Source organism: Drosophila mojavensis, unplaced genomic scaffold (assembly GCF_018153725.1).
Source record: "Drosophila mojavensis isolate 15081-1352.22 unplaced genomic scaffold, ASM1815372v1 contig_136, whole genome shotgun sequence".
NCBI classification, from domain to species: Eukaryota; Metazoa; Arthropoda; class Insecta; order Diptera; family Drosophilidae; genus Drosophila; species Drosophila mojavensis.
In genome coordinates, this window is record NW_025318667.1 from 25044743 (window position 1) to 25065522 (window position 20780).

Consider the following 20780-nt stretch of genomic DNA (forward strand, 5'->3'; position numbering starts at 1 on the left):
TCTTAATCTAAGGTCCCTGAGTATATTAGTTGAGAAATGATATTCAATGGTGCATCCTTGACTAAACTCTTCTAGTTATATTCACAGTTATCATCATCATCATTATTATTCTGATGATTATCGTAACGAAGCAAATTATCGTAATATACTATATCATTTTCATAATTGAAAAAATATCATTATCATTATCATCGTTCACATGGAAATCATTATCATCTGCATTATCGGCATCATAAATCTACTGACTGCTCTACTGTGTGCTCTCCCACTTTCTTCTACAGCGGAAGATGGCTAAAAGAGGAGACTGACCTGCTCGAAGCTCTGCTTGACGTCAAAGTGGAGGCAATAATAGAGCAAAAGATGAAGATGCTTGGGGAAGACTCTGCGACTTTGCTCAAAATGATTTGTGGCGAAAACAAGAGGAAACTGAAGGAAAATGAAAAACTGTGGACAGTGCGCCGTTGTTAAGACCCATAGAGGCGCTACACCTCGAAGACTAATGCGATTCGAAGATGGCAAGCAGCTCAAGACCAAGAAGATTTTTCGCGTGCTCATTTTGGCGTGTTCATTTTACCACACCTGTAAATATCTTACATACTGAGCATTATTATTATTATAGCTCGATACAAATAAGGCATCATCAGCTTATAATGGCAATTAACCTGTGCAAAGTATAAATATTATTTATTATTTCAATTCGGTAACTATTATTATCCTTTGACAGCTGCACATTAGCATTATTATGATTCATAACTAGCATGATCTTAACTGATTATCATTATTATTTTCGATGTTGCATTCTCATTATCCTTTTATAATTGTTAAAATCAATATGATTTCATATTATTATCATTATAAATTTGTAATCAGCAAATAATTTGTTGACTATTAATTCAGTTAATAATAATTACCAAAAAAAAAAAAAAAAAAAAATGAATAGATCAATCATAAAAGGTGAGCTAAGGATAGTAAAGGTAATAAGCTAAAATTGAATTCACTGGGTTATTGCATAAAAGCTGCAAATTACAATATACAATATATTCCTTGAACCTAAAAACCATCTCTCCTCTGCTACTCATCATTGTTTACATACGACTCTTATAGCCCTTGTGACCCATTTGAATGATAAGTGGGTATTAGCGAAACATACATCATCAATAAGCTGGTGTTAATGCTAATTGTGTAATGATAAATATTCATTAAGAGCATTAATTTTATATCATTTATCTTATCTTATCGTTACAGTAATTATTATAATTTATAATAAAGCAATTATGTCAACTTTTCGAACTTGGAGTATCAGAATAGTGTATGTATGTAATATATATTTGATAACTTGCAATATACATACATGTAATACACCAGAAGATCGAGTTGGTCACTGAAGAATTTTTATAGACTCCCTGCTGCTCTACACTTCAGATCTAGCTTAACTTTGGAGTTCTTCCCTGAGCTTGATCAAATTCTAGCTTACTTTTCTGTTTCAATATAAATATACCAAAAATATACTGATCTAAGCACACATAATTTTCTTCTTAAGCTTCTCTTCTCGCTCTTCTTCGCCAAATGTTTAATGCTTGGCTTAACTGTTATGTTAGAGTCTCGTTAGATTGTTTTAGATCAAATTGGTCTGCTTGTTACATACATTTGCACATAGCCAATATACCCTGTTGAGCCACTTCGAGTGGACCGAGGGTATAAAGCGAAAGACAGGTCGAGGTTTGTTTTTACTTTTCGTTTGTTCTTTGTTTGGCTTATTGCTAACGGCACGCATTAAGTCAAATTTTACTTTTTCTTTTATGCAAATTCTTTCATTCTCTTTTGACCACTTCCGATTTCATAAACATATCCACACAAATATAGAAAGACATATACATACATACACACATAATTATGCATATGAGTAGGTTTGATTTGTGGGCCAAGCTCAGATTTGATGATTATTAAATATGATGATTAGAAGGAAACTTTTAATTGATATTTGATAACCTAAGCTGCGATTGCCTCTGGTTGTATTTTTTGTATTTTGTAGTTCGAGCTATTCCCACGTTGCCGATCAGTAGATCTTATCTCTTATATTATAATTCCTCATGAAAGTTTGCACCCATCTAAAACTTTTTACTCTTCGAACCTATGCGATTCCTCAACTCTTCCAAAGTTGCGATGCCTATAAAAGTACTTGGGAATTTGAGGTAATGCGAAGATATAAGGGGATTAAAAAAAAAAACAACTATCAATCCCTGATTTTTCATTAACAAAGATGTAGATATACAACTGAAGTTGATGGAGGAAAAAAGTAAACATCGATGTACTATATAAGAACTTACTCGGATGTCTATATGTATATCATTAATCAAAAATGTCAGTCACCAGATTCTGCAAACAATGACCAAGAACCTAAACACCAGGAAGTCAAATCTATTATTGGCATAATTCATACAATCTTCAAACTCCTGTTTCCGAAACTCTAACCAGACTCAATGTACATAATACAAGTGTTTCTAAGTTCATAGAATGAAATGAAGCACTATTTACATACTGAAAACTATAAAATTTTATTTAAAAATGATTTATTTAAAAAAATTATTTTAGTCGCTTTAGCAGAAATATTTGGACGGCTCTACATCCCTAGAGAAGTGATTTTTCTTTTTGACGAAAACACATTCTTGCATCGATGTTTTCGCCTCTTGGGAAATGTTTTGAGCATGATCATGGAATTTGCGACATCGTACAAAATCAAGAAGCAAAAGGCACAAATGGTCTTCTTAGGTTTTATATTTGATCGTATCATGCATTGAGATTGGTGGTAAATTTAAGGATCATTCATTTTATATATCTATTACACACAATTTTGTATATTTATATATACTCTGGTAGGGGAGAACAGAGTGAAATTTGTATATATTTACATAGATCCATAGGGTTTTTTTTAGTAATTTAAAATCTCTATTGGCATATACTACCATACTTATGTATGTCCTAATGCTCGATAGCTATGGACGATAGAGATGGTCGTAGATTCATGTTCATGCTTGAATATATGCTCGTCATGTTGACAACTCACACTAAATGCATACAGAGAAAAAGTTTTGCAACGTTTCCAGCTCATGCGAAGAGTGCAATGGTCTGTGACTTCGTAATATCATATGCATCGTTAACGAAATAATTGATTATCTACCTAAAATACAAATAATAGATGAACGTATACTGGAGTATTTGGAGTATGAGACTCTTACAAATGATATCGAGCTTGAAAGTCTAAAACTTTACAGAACATGTTATACTATAGTGATACATATAATATACATATAGAGCGCATATATCTTGTTTACTGTCCAAAATTCGGTACGCCCCAATTAACTTTTATCCTGTAAATGAACTGTTTATCCTGGCTGTAAAACTGAGAAAGCTATAGGGCTTTCCATTTGAAATGTATCAGATTATATCTATGTATATAGTCGAGTCTATGTAAATATATCATGTGATTTTCTCAACCATTTTCCAGTCGTAGAAATTGAGATTTAGATTGTCCCAGCTCTTGCGCTTTTAACTCTGCGTTGATCAGCAATCAGTCATTCCTTACAAACACTATATATATACAGATGTATATATGTAGATGTAGATGTAAAAGATCTACTATTAAGATTTGGCCAAGTTGGTTTTCATTGTCAAAGAATTTGGTGAGAAAATGTAAAGGTAGAAAAAGTGAAAATTGACTATGCTGGCTTGGACATTAGCCGTTGCTCTGTGGCTCTCGCGCACTCTCTTTTGTGTTAATACCCTGTAAAATAATTAACAAAAGTTAGGGTATGCTCGGCGTTAGTAAATATTATAAAATTGATAAACTATATTAATAGGCCAGAAGTAGTAGAAGAAGAAGAAAAGTGAACTCTAAAACAACGTCAAGCCAGTTGTCATTTCGTATAGAATTACACGGTGTCCAACTGGCCTGGCATACTCTGTAACTGTTATTGTGCTCTCTTGCTGGTTCTGACTTGTTGTTTGTTAAGAAAATGCTGCTTAGCCTTGCCACGTCAACACAACAGCAACAAAAGTTGGCGCAACAGGCCTCAACGCGGCTCAAGCTGTGCAGAGAGCGAGTGAGAGCGAGAGAGGGCGAGAGCGAGCGTGGAAGTGGGGAGGAGAGAAGAGCGTAAAGCGTAAAGCGCATGAGTAGCTGTAGCTGTACTCTTGCTGCCAGTGCTGGCCGCTAAGAGAGCGGATTCCGTTGCGCTAGCTGCGCTCCCAACTGTTTTTTTTTTTTTTTTTTTTTTTTCGGTTAGGCCAAGCGGCGAGCGCACAAATGGAAATTTGGCTTGTTTAAAGCGCTCGATCGCAGTGAATTCGAGAGAATTATTTTTAGTTTGTTTTCACCTTTTGGTGCGTACAGTTGCAGGCGACTCTCTCTCTCTCCCACCACTCGCGTCTCTATATATATATGTATATATTCTTGTTGTGCTATTTTTTTTTTGCCGTTTCTGTTGTTGTTGTATGCGTGTGTCTTTTTTTTTTTTTTTTGTTCTTTAATATTGACTGTTGTTTTGTGTGGCTCAGTAGAAACTACAAACATTCATACACACACACACACTCTCACACACCTACCTGTACACATATCTAGAGTATATAACGTGTTTTTTTTTTTTACTGTCGTTACGTTAATTTTGTATGCATATTTTTTAATTTTTTTTCACTATTTTGTTTACTGTGACTTGAAATGAACTTAAAGTTGGCAAAGTTTCTGCATGCATATCTCTCTTTCTCTCTCTCTCTCTATCTCTTTCACTCTGCATGTCATTTACTTGAATCAGTTTATAAGACACAGATACATATCTATATATACCTGTATATATGTTAATTTGTTTGTAATGCGGAAGACACCTTTAAATAGATCGAACAAAACAAAACGTTTTGTAATCAATGAAAACTCCAATTGTTTTGTTTGTTTTGGCCTGAAAGCAACACCAAAATACATCTAGCAAACATTTAACAAGAGCAAACCCAACGGTCCATAACATTTCCCCCTTCAGTATAGAGACATATACACATGTGTATGTATGTATGTATGTATGTAGCTAGGCCAATTACACTGAATGTGCTGGCTGTTGCATGTCATGTGAATAGCCTACAAAAAAACCTATAAATTGAGACTGAAGCTGGAACTAAATTTACCTCACATAATAAATATATTTACATATATAAAGTATGTTAATATATATATATGAAAATACTGGGAAATTGGGATTTGAAATATTTAAAAGTTTCAAAGGTTCTTAAAGACTATGAATACCTCAGAAGTTGAATCAAATATACTACCTCATTATATATGTATATACATATGTACATACACATATGTTCTGTGAAATCGAGCTTTAAGCTTAATTTATGCCACATTAAAGCAGTCAAAAACCTAATCTCAGATATTTCCTAAAATTTTGAAACAGTTTCGTAACAAAAGCTCTTAAATGTTTCTTAAGGGCTCAAGAATGATCAAAGCGCAATTGGCCTAAAAGATGTTTGACCGTCTGATAAACAATATTTCAGCAATATATTTAACGATTCATGCTGAGGATACGCTATGCGTCTGGAGGCTCTAGCACTATTGGAACAACGCCCACAGCTCAAGGAAGCACACAACAATGCAATCACAAGCCGTACGTCCAATAAGCACCTATGACAACCTGACAGCAACAGCAGCGAGCACAGCCAAACCGAAGATGAAACAACAAGAACAACAACAACAACAGCAACAACAACAACAGCAGCAGCATCCACAGTTGCGAGATAGCCCAAGCATTGCCGTGAACGGCAACAGGAAGGCGTGGCCCGCCAATGGCCAGGAGCAGGCCCCAGAGCTGAATGAGACCAGCCACAGCATAGCCGCAGTCAAAGCCGCTTTGAGTGATGCCAAGTCCAAATTCTTTGGCATCCACAACTGTGACACGGCAGCGACTGCGGCAGCCTCGCCAGCCGGTGCGCGTGACTCACCTGCCGCAGCGATGCCGTCAGTGGTTATCAAGCCGGAGCCCAAATACCAAAATGTGCCACAGCCCACGCGAATTCCCGCTCAGCCGGAAGCCAGCAGCTCGCCCACAGTCGTCTCGCAGCGCTTCGGTGCCACATACGAGCAAATTCCGCTGAGCGATCTGGATGCGCTGCAGCCAACGCAGGTGCGTATCAGCTGTTCCGCATGATAGTCTCATCTACTTACTCTGCCCATTCCAATATGTGTTTCGCACAGGCTGTCTACATGAGCACCACGGTCCCCCAGAACATGAAGGGCATGAAGATCGCCGGACGACACACGCCGACTCGGAACAGTCTCAGGCACAGTCGGATGATAGTGGTCAACAAGAACCATGACAGTAAGTGATCAAAACAGAGAATGGGTAGATCCATAACAGGCGCAACTACCCTTTGCCCCTCTCATTCTCGGCTCTATTTATCGCTTCTCTTCTCATTTCTAGCCGAATCTCTTCTTCTTTTATATAAGTTCTTTGCACCTCTGATGGCTTCTCTTGTCTTGTTTCTTTCAACCCTTCGCCTTTTTGCATCTCCTCTCTTCTCTTATCTTGTCTCTTCAATTCTCATCTCCTTCCTACTCTCTTGTTCTTCTTTTTTATTTTCTATCCTCATCCTTTATCATCCCATCTATTGCGTTTTTCTGCTCCTGCCTCTCGCCCTGTATTTTCTCTCTCTACTTCAACATCCTCTTCTATTATTTACTTATCACTTATTGCTTCATCTTATTGTCCTTAATATTTTAATGCATATATTTGATTTCGCTTTTCTTTCGTTTCTTCTGTATTCTTCTCCTTTAACTTTTTGTTTCCTTTCGTAAATTTTTCCCTTGTTTTTGTTGCCTCTTTTCTCATCTTTCCTTTATCAATGCTTTTCATCGTCTGTCTTCAATTACTTTCACCCTTGTTTTTGTCTCCTCCTTTCTCTTCTTATCGTCCTCGTCATTCACTCACCTTTCCTTATAATTGCTTTTCCTCGTTGTTCTTCTCTTCTATCTAATCTTGTATTTTCCTACTTTATCCCAGGCATCCAGGAGACATATACTTCACACATTCGCAACTCGAACTTCTCACGCCAACTGTTGATCCTGCAACTGGCCGTCGGCCTCCTGATCGTGGGCTTGGCCATCTCGATACTTGTTTGGACACCGAGTGCATCCATATTGATAAACCCGTACCTAAGTGGCCTTTCAGTGAGTAGCAACTAGCCACCACCATGTCCTCCATGTTGGTGTGCCCAAGTGTTACTCATCCAGTAGTAAAGGAGCAATATTTTAGCTTTTACTTGCCAGTATTGCGGGCCTAATACTGCTTGGGAGGGATCGCGAGTCCGACTACAAGAGGTCGCACAACAGCTGCTACAAAGTGCTGCTGGTGGAGTCGTATGTCTTTTCCGCCCTGGCCCTGATCTTCTGCTGCCTGGCGCTGGTCTGTGCCGCCATCGAGTTCGCCGAGCTGCAGACCACGTCGACGCTGACCGATGGCAACTGTGGCCCGGCGACCAGCTCCCTGCTCAACTACAGCAACTGCACCTGCCTGACGGAGGAGCAGCAAGCTACGACCACTGCGGCGTTATCAGACGCTGACTCTGATGATAAGTGAGTATATCCGGAACGAACTTGACCCAACTTGTGGGACTAACCATTTCCGTTTACCCCATCCCAGCGACATTGGCGAGACTTGCGAAGCCATTCGAGGCAAGTGGAAATACTTTCTTGGCTTCTCGATGGCTCTCAACGCCTTGGGCATCTTCGCCACGTTCTTATATATTACGATATTTATTTGCTGCTACCATAGCAGTCGAACACATTTCAATATCTCTGTCTAAGCAACTTTGTACCTACTACGGATAGCACTAATTTGTAATACAAATCTAAATGTAACTATCACTAAATCAAATTAAAGTTAACATGAGCATTAGCTGAAAGAACCCGCATGAATTTAGGAACTCGTTTCGCACTTAAGTTTTCATATAAGACTAGAATACGCTAACACTTCTATAGAGGATGATTTCTTATAATATCTAGGAAGCATACACAATAAAGTCCATTTTGGGTCCAATCTAATGCATTATTCGGTCTATGAGCAACGACTGAGTATTTTCTATGTGTCAGATCAATTATCGATTGCGTAATACTCTTTAAAAAGTCACTTAAAAAAGTCTGATTTGGACTCAAGAATCTGATGACAGAAGAACCATTTTATAGAATGATTTTCTGTATTATCTAGCAAATAGAATGCAGGCCTGTTTGGGACTAATCCATGTTCTATAAGCAACGAACGACTATTTCCTATATGTAAGACCAATTACAGACCAACAATCAAACTTTCGATGGGAAAAATTAGTCCAGTATATTATTGATTCTAATAGAGATTTTATCCGAGGAAGAGAATAAAAATGTTTTTAAATAGATACAAATAAAGTAAGTATGGGCATTCAAAGTTGAGTAAATCGTCATTGTACCCTTATTTCTCGTTTTCAATGAGTTCAAAGAAATTGGGAAAATGTTTAGTTAACATTTTGTTATCGATGAGGTAGATATTCTTACTTTCAAGGAGTCTATTAAGACTTTTACTAAAATAATTTGGGTTGCATTCCACCAAAAATAAAACCCTTAAAATTGACAATGATATTATAAAAGATGTGTGTGTCGCCTGATTTGAGCTAGATAACAAAATGGATATGAACTGAGAACCATGAATTATGGAACAGTGCGAGGATTTTGCATTGGCAGATGTTCAATTTGGGATATTTAATATAAACTCAAAAAAATTAAACTCGATTATCCTCAAATTAATTTGGAACTCTTGAGGAATACATTCTCTATTGAGTGTGTATTTTGTCTATTCGCTTTAGCTGGCCGTATTTATCCAAATTCCAAAATTTAGACTCCGTCGATTTTACCAATTATATGAAGCTATCAGCAATTGCGATCAGCTTACAAGAAGATGCCTTTACAGATGAAGGCGCAAAGAACTCATCTCGACATTGAAATAAACCCATCCTTGTCTAAAAGTCTCGCCCTACATCAGTGTTTTAATGATCGTGAATTAATAAAAGCAGGGTTTACGTTTTAATTATTGTCTAAAAATATTTTAATTTCATTGAGGATGTATTTATTAGATTTAGGAGCTTTTCTTTGAATACAGTTCAGAATCATTGCATACAGTTTTGCAGTTGACGCAGTTGTTGGTGAACCTTTAATTTATATGGTTTTTCTTTTCTTTTTTTTGTTTTTAAGTACAATTGAATAAATAAATTGCGGTGGTTTTGCTGTTTCTTTTTTGGGTAACCTTTCTTTTGCGATATCCTTGCAGAGGACGATACAATCTCACTTACGAAATATATCTCTACATGTAGAACGTACTAGAAGTAGGCGAGTCCAAGAACCCATTTTATTTAATCATCGATCAGTCAGTCAGTTGTTGTTATTGTTTTTTATTAATATTATTATTAAAATTAAGTCTCTCAGTCAGGCAGGATCTGACGCAGAAACGGATCAGGAAATTACACGAGAATTATTATTAAAAAAAAGGAAGCAATAAAATATTATTTATCTGCAAGGATATTTCTCTTCGGCGAGCCGAAAACCTTTTGCTAGTTTTGTTTCGTGTTTTCTCTTTTAATTAATTACAAATAAAAATTATATATATAATGTATATATATATGTGTGTGTGTGTGTGTGTGTTTTTTTTTTTTTTTTTGGATTATTTGTGTCGCTTAACGGTAATGAATTTTATTTAAAGAAAATATTTATCAATAATATTAATTGTAATTGTAAAATCTACAGAAAATAGTTATTTTTCGTATAATATTAATATTAATTAATTATTATAATGGGTTTATGTATATTTAGATGTGTGTGTATTCTCTTCCTCTTCCTCTTCCTCTTCCTCTTTCTCGTCTCCTTGTGATCGTAACATATATATGTATATATTATATATGCACAACTTACATAAATCGCTCAGCGAATATTAAAAAAAAAAAATCGAATATAAACCATGGACAACTTATCGCGTTAAGCTAAAAGAACTTAATCCATTAGAGAAAAGTCTAGTTACTTGCAGGGCGGGCGTTGATGCTGTATGCTTGATCTGGATATGGATCGGGATCACTTTGTCTTCTAGCTCCGTTTGGGTGGCGTCCAATTGATAGTATCATTGGAAACATTCCCAACACCGTCACCGTCTCCGTCTCCACCACCGCCATCGCCACTGCCACCGCCCTTATCCAGCAGCGCCTCCGACTTGGAGCTCTGCAGGCGCTTCTCGCAGTAGAGACTGCCCAAGGGGTTCGCTGCGGACGCAGTCAGGCTCTTGGTCATTCTGGTGTAGTAGAGCTTATCCCGGCTTATTTGTCGAGCAATCATTGAGCCCAGCATCGATCCCTGGTCCGACTTTGTGGCCGTCGTTCGATTCCGATTCGTGATCGGGAATTTATTCTTCGTGCAGCTCAAATCCAGCTCCAGCGTACAGGAACGTCCGCGTATATACTGACGATTCTCGTTCTGAAGATTAGCACACGCCGTGCTCTCTATCGGAGTTGTTGCGGCTGATGATGATAAAGTCGCCGTCGTCGTTGTCGTCGCAGTTGCAGTTGCAGTTGCAGTTGCAGTCGCAGTCGCAGTCGCCGTTGTCATTGTCAGCGTCGGCGGTGGTGATTCCTGCATTTGACTAATCGCACCGCCGCTGCAGCGCTTGTTATTCTGGAGGGCAGGGAGGGCGGGATTTGCAGCGCTCACACTGCTGGCCTGTGTTTGGTCAAGGCTGCCATCACAGACATCTTCGCCAGCATCCTCGTCGCTGTTCATTGCATCCTCAGTCGCATCGTCAATGTGCAGCTCATTGCGGTTGGCCGGAGTCTGCACTGGAGTCTTGTTGGCACCGATGCGCGGCGATCGACTCCGAACTAACTTCATTAAATCATTAATTCTCGCCTCGTCGATGGGCGGCTCACTGTGGGTGTCCGCCGCAGTCTTCCGACGTGGCAGTCCAGAATATGCCTGCACCGTAGACTCGTTGGCGCCGATGTGCTCGCCAACGCGCGGCGACTGATCCATGAGTAGGTTCTCCCAGCTGGTCTCGTACACGCTCGCTAGTTGCGCCGTCTGCTTTGGCTTCAGCTGTGCCTTATGAGATAATAGTGTTGGATTCGAAGGACTTCCTGCTACCTGTGCTGCTCCTGCTGCTGCTGCTGCTGATGATGATGATGATGTTGGCGTTGTGGCTGTTGCTGCTGCCGTTGGGGTCGCTGCTGCTGATGCTGACGTTGGCGTTGCCGCTGTTGAATTCGTTGATGTTGAAGCCCCAGCAGAGCTTAGGGATCCAGCTGACTCATCGGCTGGCTGCCTGCGGGCATTGATAATCAGCTGCGGCTCCACGTAGAACGCGTCAAAGTTTAGGTCCAGGAAGAGCTCCTGCAGGAAGCGTCGCGCACTCATGCGATAGCTACTGCGGCCGAGCGTCTTGCAGGACTCCGAATACAGGCAAATGTCCTGAAAGGCATGCGGATGCTTCTGCTTCAGCTCGAGCAGGGACATCTTCGACTGCTTCGCACTGACCGGATTGGCCATGCGTTGCACATTGTAGAGTATGGAAGCGGTCACCTTGCCCGGCAGACCCTCTTCGCTCAGTATGCTCTCGGGCGAGTGAAAGCTCATGTCCGCTAGCTGTATCGCAGCCCCGCTCGACTTTCCCGTGCTCTTGCGGGCCAGCGCCGGGCCAGCCTGCATGCCAGCGGCGACGAGCGTTGCCGATGCACTGCTGTACAGTTCGCAGGGCGCGACTGCGCTATTGCTGTTGCTATTACTACTACTATTGATGTTGCTGTTGCCATCCTGTGCCGGCACCTGGGCCTGCACGCGTTGACGACGCGAGCGCGTGCAGTAGAGGCATTGACTGCGCGCATGCTTCGAGCCCTGTTGCCACTTGCATGGCCGGCGACTGGCCGATGATGAGACATCGGAGAGCGAGGATATGACCGAGGATTCATCGCCGCCCTCATTGTTGATCGAGTCGTTGAGGAACGTCAGAAACTGCGGCCGCACGCTCAGCAGATTCACGCCCGTCAGATCCTGATCAATGATATCACATGAGACATACGTACGGCTCAGATTGCGCGACGGAAACAAATCGAGCGCGTTCTTCGGTAAACAGATTCCCGTGTAGCACGGTCCTTGTAGATCGTTCTGCGGCAGAAACTTCGGCGTGTTCAGTGTGGGCAATGGCACCTGCAGTTCCTCCGACGAGAGACGTCTGCCAAAGGATAATACAAAGTTATAATAACGATCAAAACAATCTGAACAAACAGACCGTAACTATATCGAGATTCTCTCAATCTATATAAATATACATATAATACAAATCGCACAAAACTAATTGCATATAACAGGCTTGACAATTTGCGAACGCTTTACCCTCTCCCTTCTGAGTGAATAGCAAATTTTGAAAATAATTAAAGGCTCCGACGCATTAATTATCTAATTTTGGATCTGAAATATTTATAGCTTGGAGCAGCTAAACGTTAGACGTTTCTATATTTACCATATTCATAATTTCTATGCTAGCGAACCAATTTTATAATGGCTGAATCTATCCAACTCGCTCTGTTGCATCAAACATGTAGCTTTCTCGCTCTCTCTCTCAAGCGTTGCCCGCAAACACTTGCACATGTATATGGGCCATAGAGAGAGAATGAGAGAGAGAGAGAGAGAGAGAGAGAAAGAGACAAGACAGCAGGCAGATAAACAAACTAATGTTTGTTCTATATACATTGTGACCTCAAATATATACATATATGCATATATATGTATATGTATATATTTTGTTTTTATGAGCAAGCTATATAACTATAATTTTAATATTTAATAATATGTATTGAGTAATAAACTTGTTAACACTACTTACGTGAATACATTCAGCATCGTCTGACGATCCAAGCTGCGCACCTTCATCCGGCGATGGGATTCGCCCCAGGAGTACTTGCGCGGCTGCACCTCGCCCCTATCCACAATGTCGATAAAGTCGTAGAGCTCCGCCGCCGATTCTGAGAACACCGGACGGCTGCGAGCGCGCAGCGAGCGCAGTTTCGCATAGCCTTCCATAGCCAGCGGACTGAGCACTGGCTGCATAAAAGTGGTGCCCAGCAGGGAAATGCGGCGCCGCAGCTTGTCGGCGTGATGCGGCGGCATCTCTTGCAGATTGGACATGCTCTGGATGGGACTGAGCGGAAACTGCTGAAAGTCACTGACGTTGATAACACCAGCAGCAGCGGCTGCGGCCGCCGTTCGCCCCGTCACCGACTCACAGCTGCTGACGCCCGACGTATTCGAGTCTGTGCAGGAATTGTAGCGTATTCGATGCTGATAGTGCATGGGACAGAAGCCAACGCCTGGCGCACTGGAGACACCGCCTATCAGACTAAATACGTCCGTTGTCTTTGATTCGGACAGCGAGCGTTGGTGTTTGCCCTGGCGCACATTGCTTCCCTCCGGCAGAGTCTTCGATTTGGCGGCGACTCCGCTAATGTTGAGCGATCGACCGAACTGCAACTGAAGGCATATTAGGCTATTAGAGATTAGGATTGTTCAGTCATAGCACACCTCCTCAGCCGTGGTCCGGGCGCTGTCTGTGGTCGTTGTAGTTGTGGTATTGGCATCCTGCAGATTCCAACAGCTGCCAGCATCGTAGGAAGCATCGATTTGATCCTCAATACCCATATAGTTGTACGGCGGCATGTCCTCATAGTGATGACGCACCGGTGTGAACTGGCTGGACATCCAGTCCTCCGGCTGATGAACGGGCCACATCGTGTTCCGATCGTGTCGCACGCTGAGCCAATCTATAGACATCAAATATCCATTAGCAATCTTCCAGTGATTAAACGGACTTTCCTATGCTGACACAGTTAAATAACTTACTTAGCTTGAATAGCAAATTGGCGCCCGCCTGTGTTCCAGCGATTAGACCCAATGCGCTAAAGCAAGTCGCCCGCACCGAGTACACCTCACACTGGGTTACCAGCAGTATGAGCTTCTCATAGAGCCTGCAGATGTAAGATATTGGTATTATTGCTAGTTGGACAGTTGGAGCTGTCGCTTGACCCACCTGGCGCCTATTTCCACAAAGTAATCGATGCCATTCGAATGCGTTGAGGCATGACTTAGAGCCCAAATGGCCGCCTTCAGCTCCAGGCATTCGGCATCGTCGTTGCACTTGCCTCGCGTCAGCACCTCGAGCACTTGGGGCAAGTCGGCGTACTTGCGCAGCGCTGTCATGCCCTGGGTGGTCTGCACCATCTGGCCATAGAGATGCGGCGCTATATTGGGCGGGACTAGCTGCGCTCTCTGGTTGCAGTTGCGCCTGGAGTAGTAGCCATCCTCGTTGCGCACATGCAGCGTGAGACAAGAGTGGGTCTCGGCCTCGACGATCAGGACGTAGCGCTTGTTGTAGCCAGTGCGCCAATACTTGATCTCCTCCTCGATGTGAGCCTTGCTGCTGTTCAGGCCGCGCGATAGCGAATAGAAGCGGGCCATCAGCAGGCGGCCCACGTCGCCCAATTTCTTTAGATTGGGCCAGAGACTGACGATCTCCTCCAGATAGTATTTGTCATGGCATGCCTCCTCGAGCACATCCATTGCGGCCAGCATAACACTGCCATCCGCATCCTTGGTTTGCTGTATGATCAGTGGTAAGCCCCAAACTTCAAAGTTGGGCAAGCGTGCGCGCAGCAGCACGGCCAGAAACTGCGTGGCATACAATCGTCCACTGCGCGTCTTGGCCTGCGTCAGCGCCTTTTCCAGCACCTGTCGCGGCAGCTTCTCATGGCTGTAGTTTAGCCCCGAGACAATCAGCTTCACATAGCAGACATGATCTGTTTGCTGAACCAGTATAAACAGACTAATGAAGAGAACGAGAGAGCAATTAGATAGACGAAGACCACAAAACGGGAGCCATGATATAGCACTCACTATTCGAATACGGTTGTGTTCTTAAGCACTTCAATTCCCTTGGCGGAGCGACACATGCGCCCAATGTACAGAAAGTATTGCTGGCACATGGTGTTGTTCATATGCTGCGGACTGAACAGACAGTCGTGGGCCCGACTGGAGGTGGTCACTGCCAGCAGATGTTGGCTGACGTCTGAGAAGTAGTCCGTTATGTAGCGCATGCACTCCAGCTGATGGACATAATTGAAGATTGTAGATTAGAAGAGGAGCGCTTATTGCGATGGGGAATAATTACCTCACTGCTGTCGAGCAGCACATCAATTAGGTCGAGGCCGGCACTCACGTACGACGGCATTGAGTAGCCTGGCACCAGATCTTGATGTGAGAAGCGATTGTTGCTCGGCTTGTAAAAGTCCACCAAGCGCTTCAGGAATTTATTTAGGAATTTGCCCGGCGTGTAGTCCAGCTTGCGTATAAAACTCGACTGGGACAAGAAGAGGAAAGTTAGGCGGCGGCACATGCGCATTATTATATAGGGAATGCTTACTCTCAGTATGGTGATGATCACCTCCCAGTCCCAGGCATTCGCATCCGCCTGGACGAGCACATGGGACTCGTGCAAAAGTCGATTTAAGGCACGCAAATTGTCGAGGTTGAACACCTGCGGCAGAAACTTACGCTTCAGTCTAAAGCTCGAGCGCAGGGAGCTCGATGCCTGCGAATTGGACTCGTCGCTGGACGACACCGAGTCCAGTCGCTGTCGGTCCAGCGTTGCCGTGCCTCTGTAGCCAGGTGAAAAGGACGAGGATGCCATGGCCACGGCCGCTGCCGCCGCCCCAGCCGTATCCTGCAGCTGCAAGGCACTGCCTTGGTCCTGTGCACTGATATTGCGCCGGAAGAGACGCGTCTGTATGAGCGCACCGCCCTGTATAATGCTATCAAGGAACAGGCTGCACGACGCCGGCCTTTGCCGCAGAATCTTCTGATAATTTTGCAACGCAGCGACAGCTGCATTCGCCTGCTGATTGCCTTGCGTGGCGTGCCCAACCAGCGTGGGCAGCGCCGGACTTGTGCTGAATATATCCGCCGGCAAATGCGTGTGCATCAGCTGCAGGATCTTCGCGATTAGCACCGTGGCGCGCACCGATACAAATTGATCGGGCGCGACGGCCACCTCGACCAGCGCATTGAGCAGTCCCGTCTCCAGGAAGCAGTAGAGCAACAGCGCCAAGTGCTGCTCAACCACATTGGGCGCACGCGCTGCCAAGCTGGGCAATATCGAACGCCCCTCAGCGGACACAAAGCCGTTGCTCAACAGCCAAGAGTCCTGGAAGTCGGACGGATCCACCGTCTGCAGCGCAACGTCATAGTCATCCGTCCAGCCGGGCTGCGGCACCGACAGCAGCTCGTAAAGCAAATCCAATATTGCTTTCTGTTGACATACAAATGGAATTCATAGTAATTAGTATATCGTACTTAGTGTTATCTAATGTACCTCTATGTATTGCTAACAAGTTTATGTTTAAGTGCGAATGCATATATAATCTACAAGGTAAGAATTCCTTATATAGACAAATATGTGTAACCATCACCAGCTGAGTCAATCTGAGACTCTGGACAACAAAATCCCATCCATCATGCCTTCTGCTTTAAACCACGAATTAAACCCTTTGACTATGAGCTAATAGATAACAAATATCTTACTTTTTATCATTATACTATATACATCATTATATTGTTTACTAAAGCTTTTAAAGAAAATTATTGGTTAACAGTGAATTTCAACCCAATATTTATATTAAAATAAAATTGATATGCTAGCTGGTTCCGGAATTGACGTTTAAATTTATATTAAATTTTCTAGATTTAACATGTGATCATGATCATCATGTTATTACGTAATATGTATATTCAGAGAAGAAATAATTTTTATACATATATATATATATATATATATATATATATATATATATATATATATATATATATTGAAATTATTGTTATATATACAATTCGGCATTGGTTTTTGACATATATATGAAAGTCTCAGCTAATTAATAAACATGAACTGCAAATGATCTATCCCTAGGAGTTTAGCTTCGAATCTACAAGACCATTATGCAACCAATGTGGACCTCTAAGATTCCAATCTGGGTCACTGCCAGCCATGTCAAGTCTGACATCATATAGAAATTGCATATCAAAGTTTTGAGCACGATCGCTTACATCTACTTCACTCGAGCAAACGAATTCACGAAGAGCTGGAAGTTCCTTGGATCAATCAGAAGATTTCTAGATAAACCAAAGCCCATATGGACCATATAGTTACACAGACCCACTAAATTTCTTGCCAACAACTTAATTACCACGATGGCGGTTGATGACCCGCCACCTAAACAGATACCACCCACTAGATCTACTACATTGAACCTTTAACCCCCAAAGCTAACATAATTGGCTGATTAACCTATACGACATATATCAATGACCGAATTTACATAAAGAAACTCTTCCTAATAAACTGGAAAATCTGTTGCATACTTACTCGAACTTCAATTTGATTTAAATATAAAGCATCAACTATTGCTTTCAAGCCTGAAGGTTTGCTTGGATCACAGAATTCGAGCGTGCCCGTCCAGCTGCGTAACACAGAAAGTAACGCCAGTCGACAGCTGGTATAGCGCAGCTCGCGCGCATCTCTGCAAGATTGTTACATTAATATCGTAGTTAGGGAGCTGTAATCGCTGGGCAACCAACTTGTTTTTATCCATGATGCCTAGTCCATAGGTGAAATCACAATAAGGTGCCGCCAGGCAGTCGAGTCGAACGCCGCAAATGTTGCGCGTCTGCGGCCATTCGAGCAGATAGAGCAGCACACCGCACAGGCTTTCGGCGATGCGTGGATTGTGGCACTCCAGCACATTCCGCGTTATGGATGAGACTCCACCGCAAACGATCAGCAGGGCCGGGTTGAGCACGGCGAACTCCGCTAGGGTCGCCAGGCAGGCACGCAGCAGATTGTCGCTCTCCTCGATGCCGCTGTCGGCCAAGGAAACCAGGCATCTGACCACCACCGGGCTAATGTCTTCTGGTGCTATCGCCAGCATTTTGCGCACCAGCTTCAGTGCCTGGACACGCTCATCGTCGTTCTTTAGCATCAGATCGATGGAGCGGCATAGCAGATGCTGCAACTGCAGCGAATTGAACGTCTTGATGTCCTTTGGTGTGCTCAGCGTATATCGTATGGTGCGCAGCGCTGCCGCACGCACCTGCGTAAAGGTGTGCACCAGCGAGGCGCTTAGACTGCAAATACCAATAAATTAGCATGGATTTGATTCTCAATTCCCAAAGTTGCAAACGCCACTCACCAATAGAGAAGCTCCTCCGTGCTAAAGCGTATGTTGTTGTGCGGCGATCCTGAGGTGGCCGCCAGGCATAGGGAGGCCAGAGCATTGAGCAGAAACAGACGCTTCGTATCCCGCGTCTCCTCCACGCAGAGCATGGCATAGATGTCATACGCATTTTCAGCTGCCGATTTCGTGGGATCCAACCGGTAAAAGTCCTCGGGATCTTGTGAGACTGAAATGAGAATAAATGTGCACTAAATATGAATACAATGGTCTTCAGCTTAAAGAGTTCTCATTTACAATTCTAATTCTGGTATATAAGTACTATATATATGAAGGAATGTGGAATATAAAATCATGAGAAACAGTTTTAATAGATTGGATCTATCAATAATAGTCATAAGAGCAGAGCTGTCTTCTTGAAATTAAATATATCCATTAAAATAAATCATTGCTTGAAGAAGATAGCATTTATGGCTGTCTATTCTTATTATTTGGGAATTTCAAACAGAATTATGTTCTAGTAAAATATGATATGATATTCCTATATCAATAAGTTTGCTAATAAATACTAATTATATAATACACAAAAACATAATGTACATATGTCGTTATATGGTGTAAATAATTCTGTAGAAAATGTTTACATTACAGTAAAGGGTTCTTCGATTTCAATTAGCTTCCGGCATGTATATTATTTATGTTAGTTATCAATAATTAGCTTTATTGACAAGAATTGTTTATAATATATATATGTATATATTTATATATGGGTGGTGAATATGTGTGTCAGGCATACAGTGACAGCTGTTAAATGCCAAGACTGGCTATTTATCAGAGTGAAATTGTTTCACGAGCGCAGCTAATCAGAGACCAATGCTGCCGGTGCACGTGAAATTCAAGTGAGTGTCATAGCACATAACCGTTGTTGTTGTTGTTGTTTTTTTTTCTCTCCAAGTTGCAGCGAGGCAACGGCACAGAACCAACTGTACTTGGGAAGCAAATTAACAACAAATGTATATTGTTACTGTTAGTTGTTGTTTTTGTTGCTGCCGTTGGTCTTTTTTTTATTAGCTTGCTGCGTCATCGTTGGGGCTATATGTTAGCGACGTGACGTCTATTAATAGAAATCAAACATGTAGTAAAAATTTGGTCAAACAAAACATAAATATATATGTTTATTTATATATATAATACAATATATATGCATATGTATTTATATAAACATCCACATATATTTTTATAAATAACAGGCCATTTTTGGCCGCAACACTATCATCGAGAAAGTTATGAAAATCGAAAAGAATATTGCCAAGCGACTGTTGTTGCTGCTGCAACATTCTTCCCGTTATGCGCAATCAAATTTGCCTGCATATTTATTGGGTAAGGCCTGTTGGAATCTATTGTGTCAGACAGAGCCAAGCAATGGCTAGAAATAACAACAATAACAGAATCTAGATCTATGTGTGTGCGTGTGTGTGTCTGTGTGTGCAGCTGTATGATTGTTATGCATGTAATAAAAGTTGTGGCATATGTTGATTAACGGTTATCATTTGCCACACACATAACAACCAACGTACCATTAATGCGTAATTGTAGTTTGCTTCTTTTTTTGCCAAAACGCCAACTGGAATGTAGAGAGGCCATATCTCAGTGCAACGGCGAAGATGGCGGCGGCGGCGGCGACGGTGGCAGCGACGGCGGTGACGGCGCCCATTCACCAACACAAAACCAAAATAATAAGTGCACGCGATTAAATGAAAAAATATATTGCTTTTAATGTTAGTTGCGTTGCCTCTGTTTACTTTCTACATTTTATGGCACTCTTGTTTGCACTGTTGTTGATATTGATAGCGATGTTAACCTACAGCTGGTCAACATTAGCATTTTATTGCGTTAAATCACGTTTCAATCACTTATATTTGTTTTGTTTTTGGCATGCACACTTTTATTTTGTTGTTAAGCACTTCGGTTATATTGTTTATATCAATATTATATTTGCACAGAAACCAAACGCGAAATTGACTAGCGAATGCGTTTTTTTTTTTTTTTTTTTTTTTTTTTTTGTTGAAATAAGCAGGACAATCGATAGCTATCAGGGCTACCGGAAATATCGAAGCGCTGGGCAACTTAAGCAGCATGATACGATTTATTAATTAATTGACAAAAGTTATAATGTTAAATAAATAAATAATAAACAAAAATTGGAAAATCATATTTTTTAATAATTTATATTACTTCTATTCAGTTGAATTGTATGAATAATAAATATATATGTCTTTTAAAAATTATTTAATTCAGCCAAACTATCGATATATTTTTTGTTAGGGATGTTATTGTACTGTAAATTCATGTGTGGCATTTGGGACGCTCATGCGAACAAATCGTTATTGACCAAATAACATTTCATCAGTCAAACCACAAGCCCTACAGACCATAAATGGGACATCTTAAGTTCCCAAAATCTT

The 20780-nt window shown here is 41.7% G+C and overlaps 2 protein-coding genes across 4 annotated transcripts; one reads left to right on the forward strand and one right to left on the reverse strand.

Moving 5' to 3' along the window:
- The first annotated feature begins 4364 nt into the window (after positions 1-4364).
- On the forward strand, positions 4365-7937 carry LOC6584654 (E1A-binding protein p400). 2 transcript variants are annotated; one of them, XM_002010262.4, is made up of 6 exons: positions 4365-4440; positions 5542-6167; positions 6239-6362; positions 7044-7210; positions 7296-7615; positions 7683-7937. In XM_002010262.4, the coding sequence occupies exons 2-6, from the start codon at positions 5637-5639 to the stop codon at positions 7843-7845; spliced, it is 1305 nt and encodes a 434-aa protein (XP_002010298.2). In that variant the 5' UTR covers positions 4365-4440; positions 5542-5636; the 3' UTR covers positions 7846-7937. The 2 variants fall into 2 exon arrangements, with proteins under 2 accessions (XP_002010298.2, XP_043863705.1); XM_044007770.1 differs by lacking the exons at positions 4365-4440; positions 7683-7937 and having other exon boundaries at positions 5279-6167; positions 7282-7421.
- A 1146-nt stretch (positions 7938-9083) lies between these two features.
- LOC6584655 (rapamycin-insensitive companion of mTOR) lies at positions 9084-20380 on the reverse strand. Of its 2 annotated transcripts, none has more exons than XM_002010263.4 (12): positions 19893-20380; positions 18334-18544; positions 17723-18268; positions 17511-17664; positions 15513-16397; positions 15261-15449; positions 14987-15195; positions 14124-14915; positions 13937-14061; positions 13619-13857; positions 12924-13561; positions 9084-12272 (listed from the first exon to the last, which is right to left on the reverse strand). In XM_002010263.4, the coding sequence occupies exons 1-12, from the start codon at positions 19957-19959 to the stop codon at positions 10142-10144; spliced, it is 6186 nt and encodes a 2061-aa protein (XP_002010299.1). In that variant the 5' UTR covers positions 19960-20380; the 3' UTR covers positions 9084-10141. The 2 variants fall into 2 exon arrangements, with proteins under 2 accessions (XP_002010299.1, XP_015016745.1); XM_015161259.3 differs by having other exon boundaries at positions 12924-13567.
- Positions 20381-20780: the final 400 nt, after the last annotated feature.

Bases quoted from the DNA above. Each gene is read 5' to 3' on its own strand.
- LOC6584654 (XM_002010262.4), top strand. From the start codon at position 5,637: ATGCAATCACAAGCCGTACGTCCAATAAGCACCTATGACAACCTGACA. The intron at 6,363-7,043 runs GTAAGTGATCAA...ACTTTATCCCAG, and splicing joins GGTCAACAAGAACCATGACA to GCATCCAGGAGACATATACT. The intron at 7,616-7,682 runs GTGAGTATATCC...ACCCCATCCCAG, and splicing joins GACGCTGACTCTGATGATAA to CGACATTGGCGAGACTTGCG.
- LOC6584655 (XM_015161259.3), bottom strand. From the start codon at position 19,959: ATGGCCTCTCTACATTCCAGTTGGCGTTTTGGCAAAAAAAGAAGCAAA. The intron at 18,269-18,333 runs GTGAGTGGCGTT...TGGTATTTGCAG, and splicing joins ACGGAGGAGCTTCTCTATTG to TCTAAGCGCCTCGCTGGTGC. The intron at 16,398-17,510 runs GTAAGTATGCAA...GTATGTCAACAG, and splicing joins TAAATCAAATTGAAGTTCGA to AAAGCAATATTGGATTTGCT.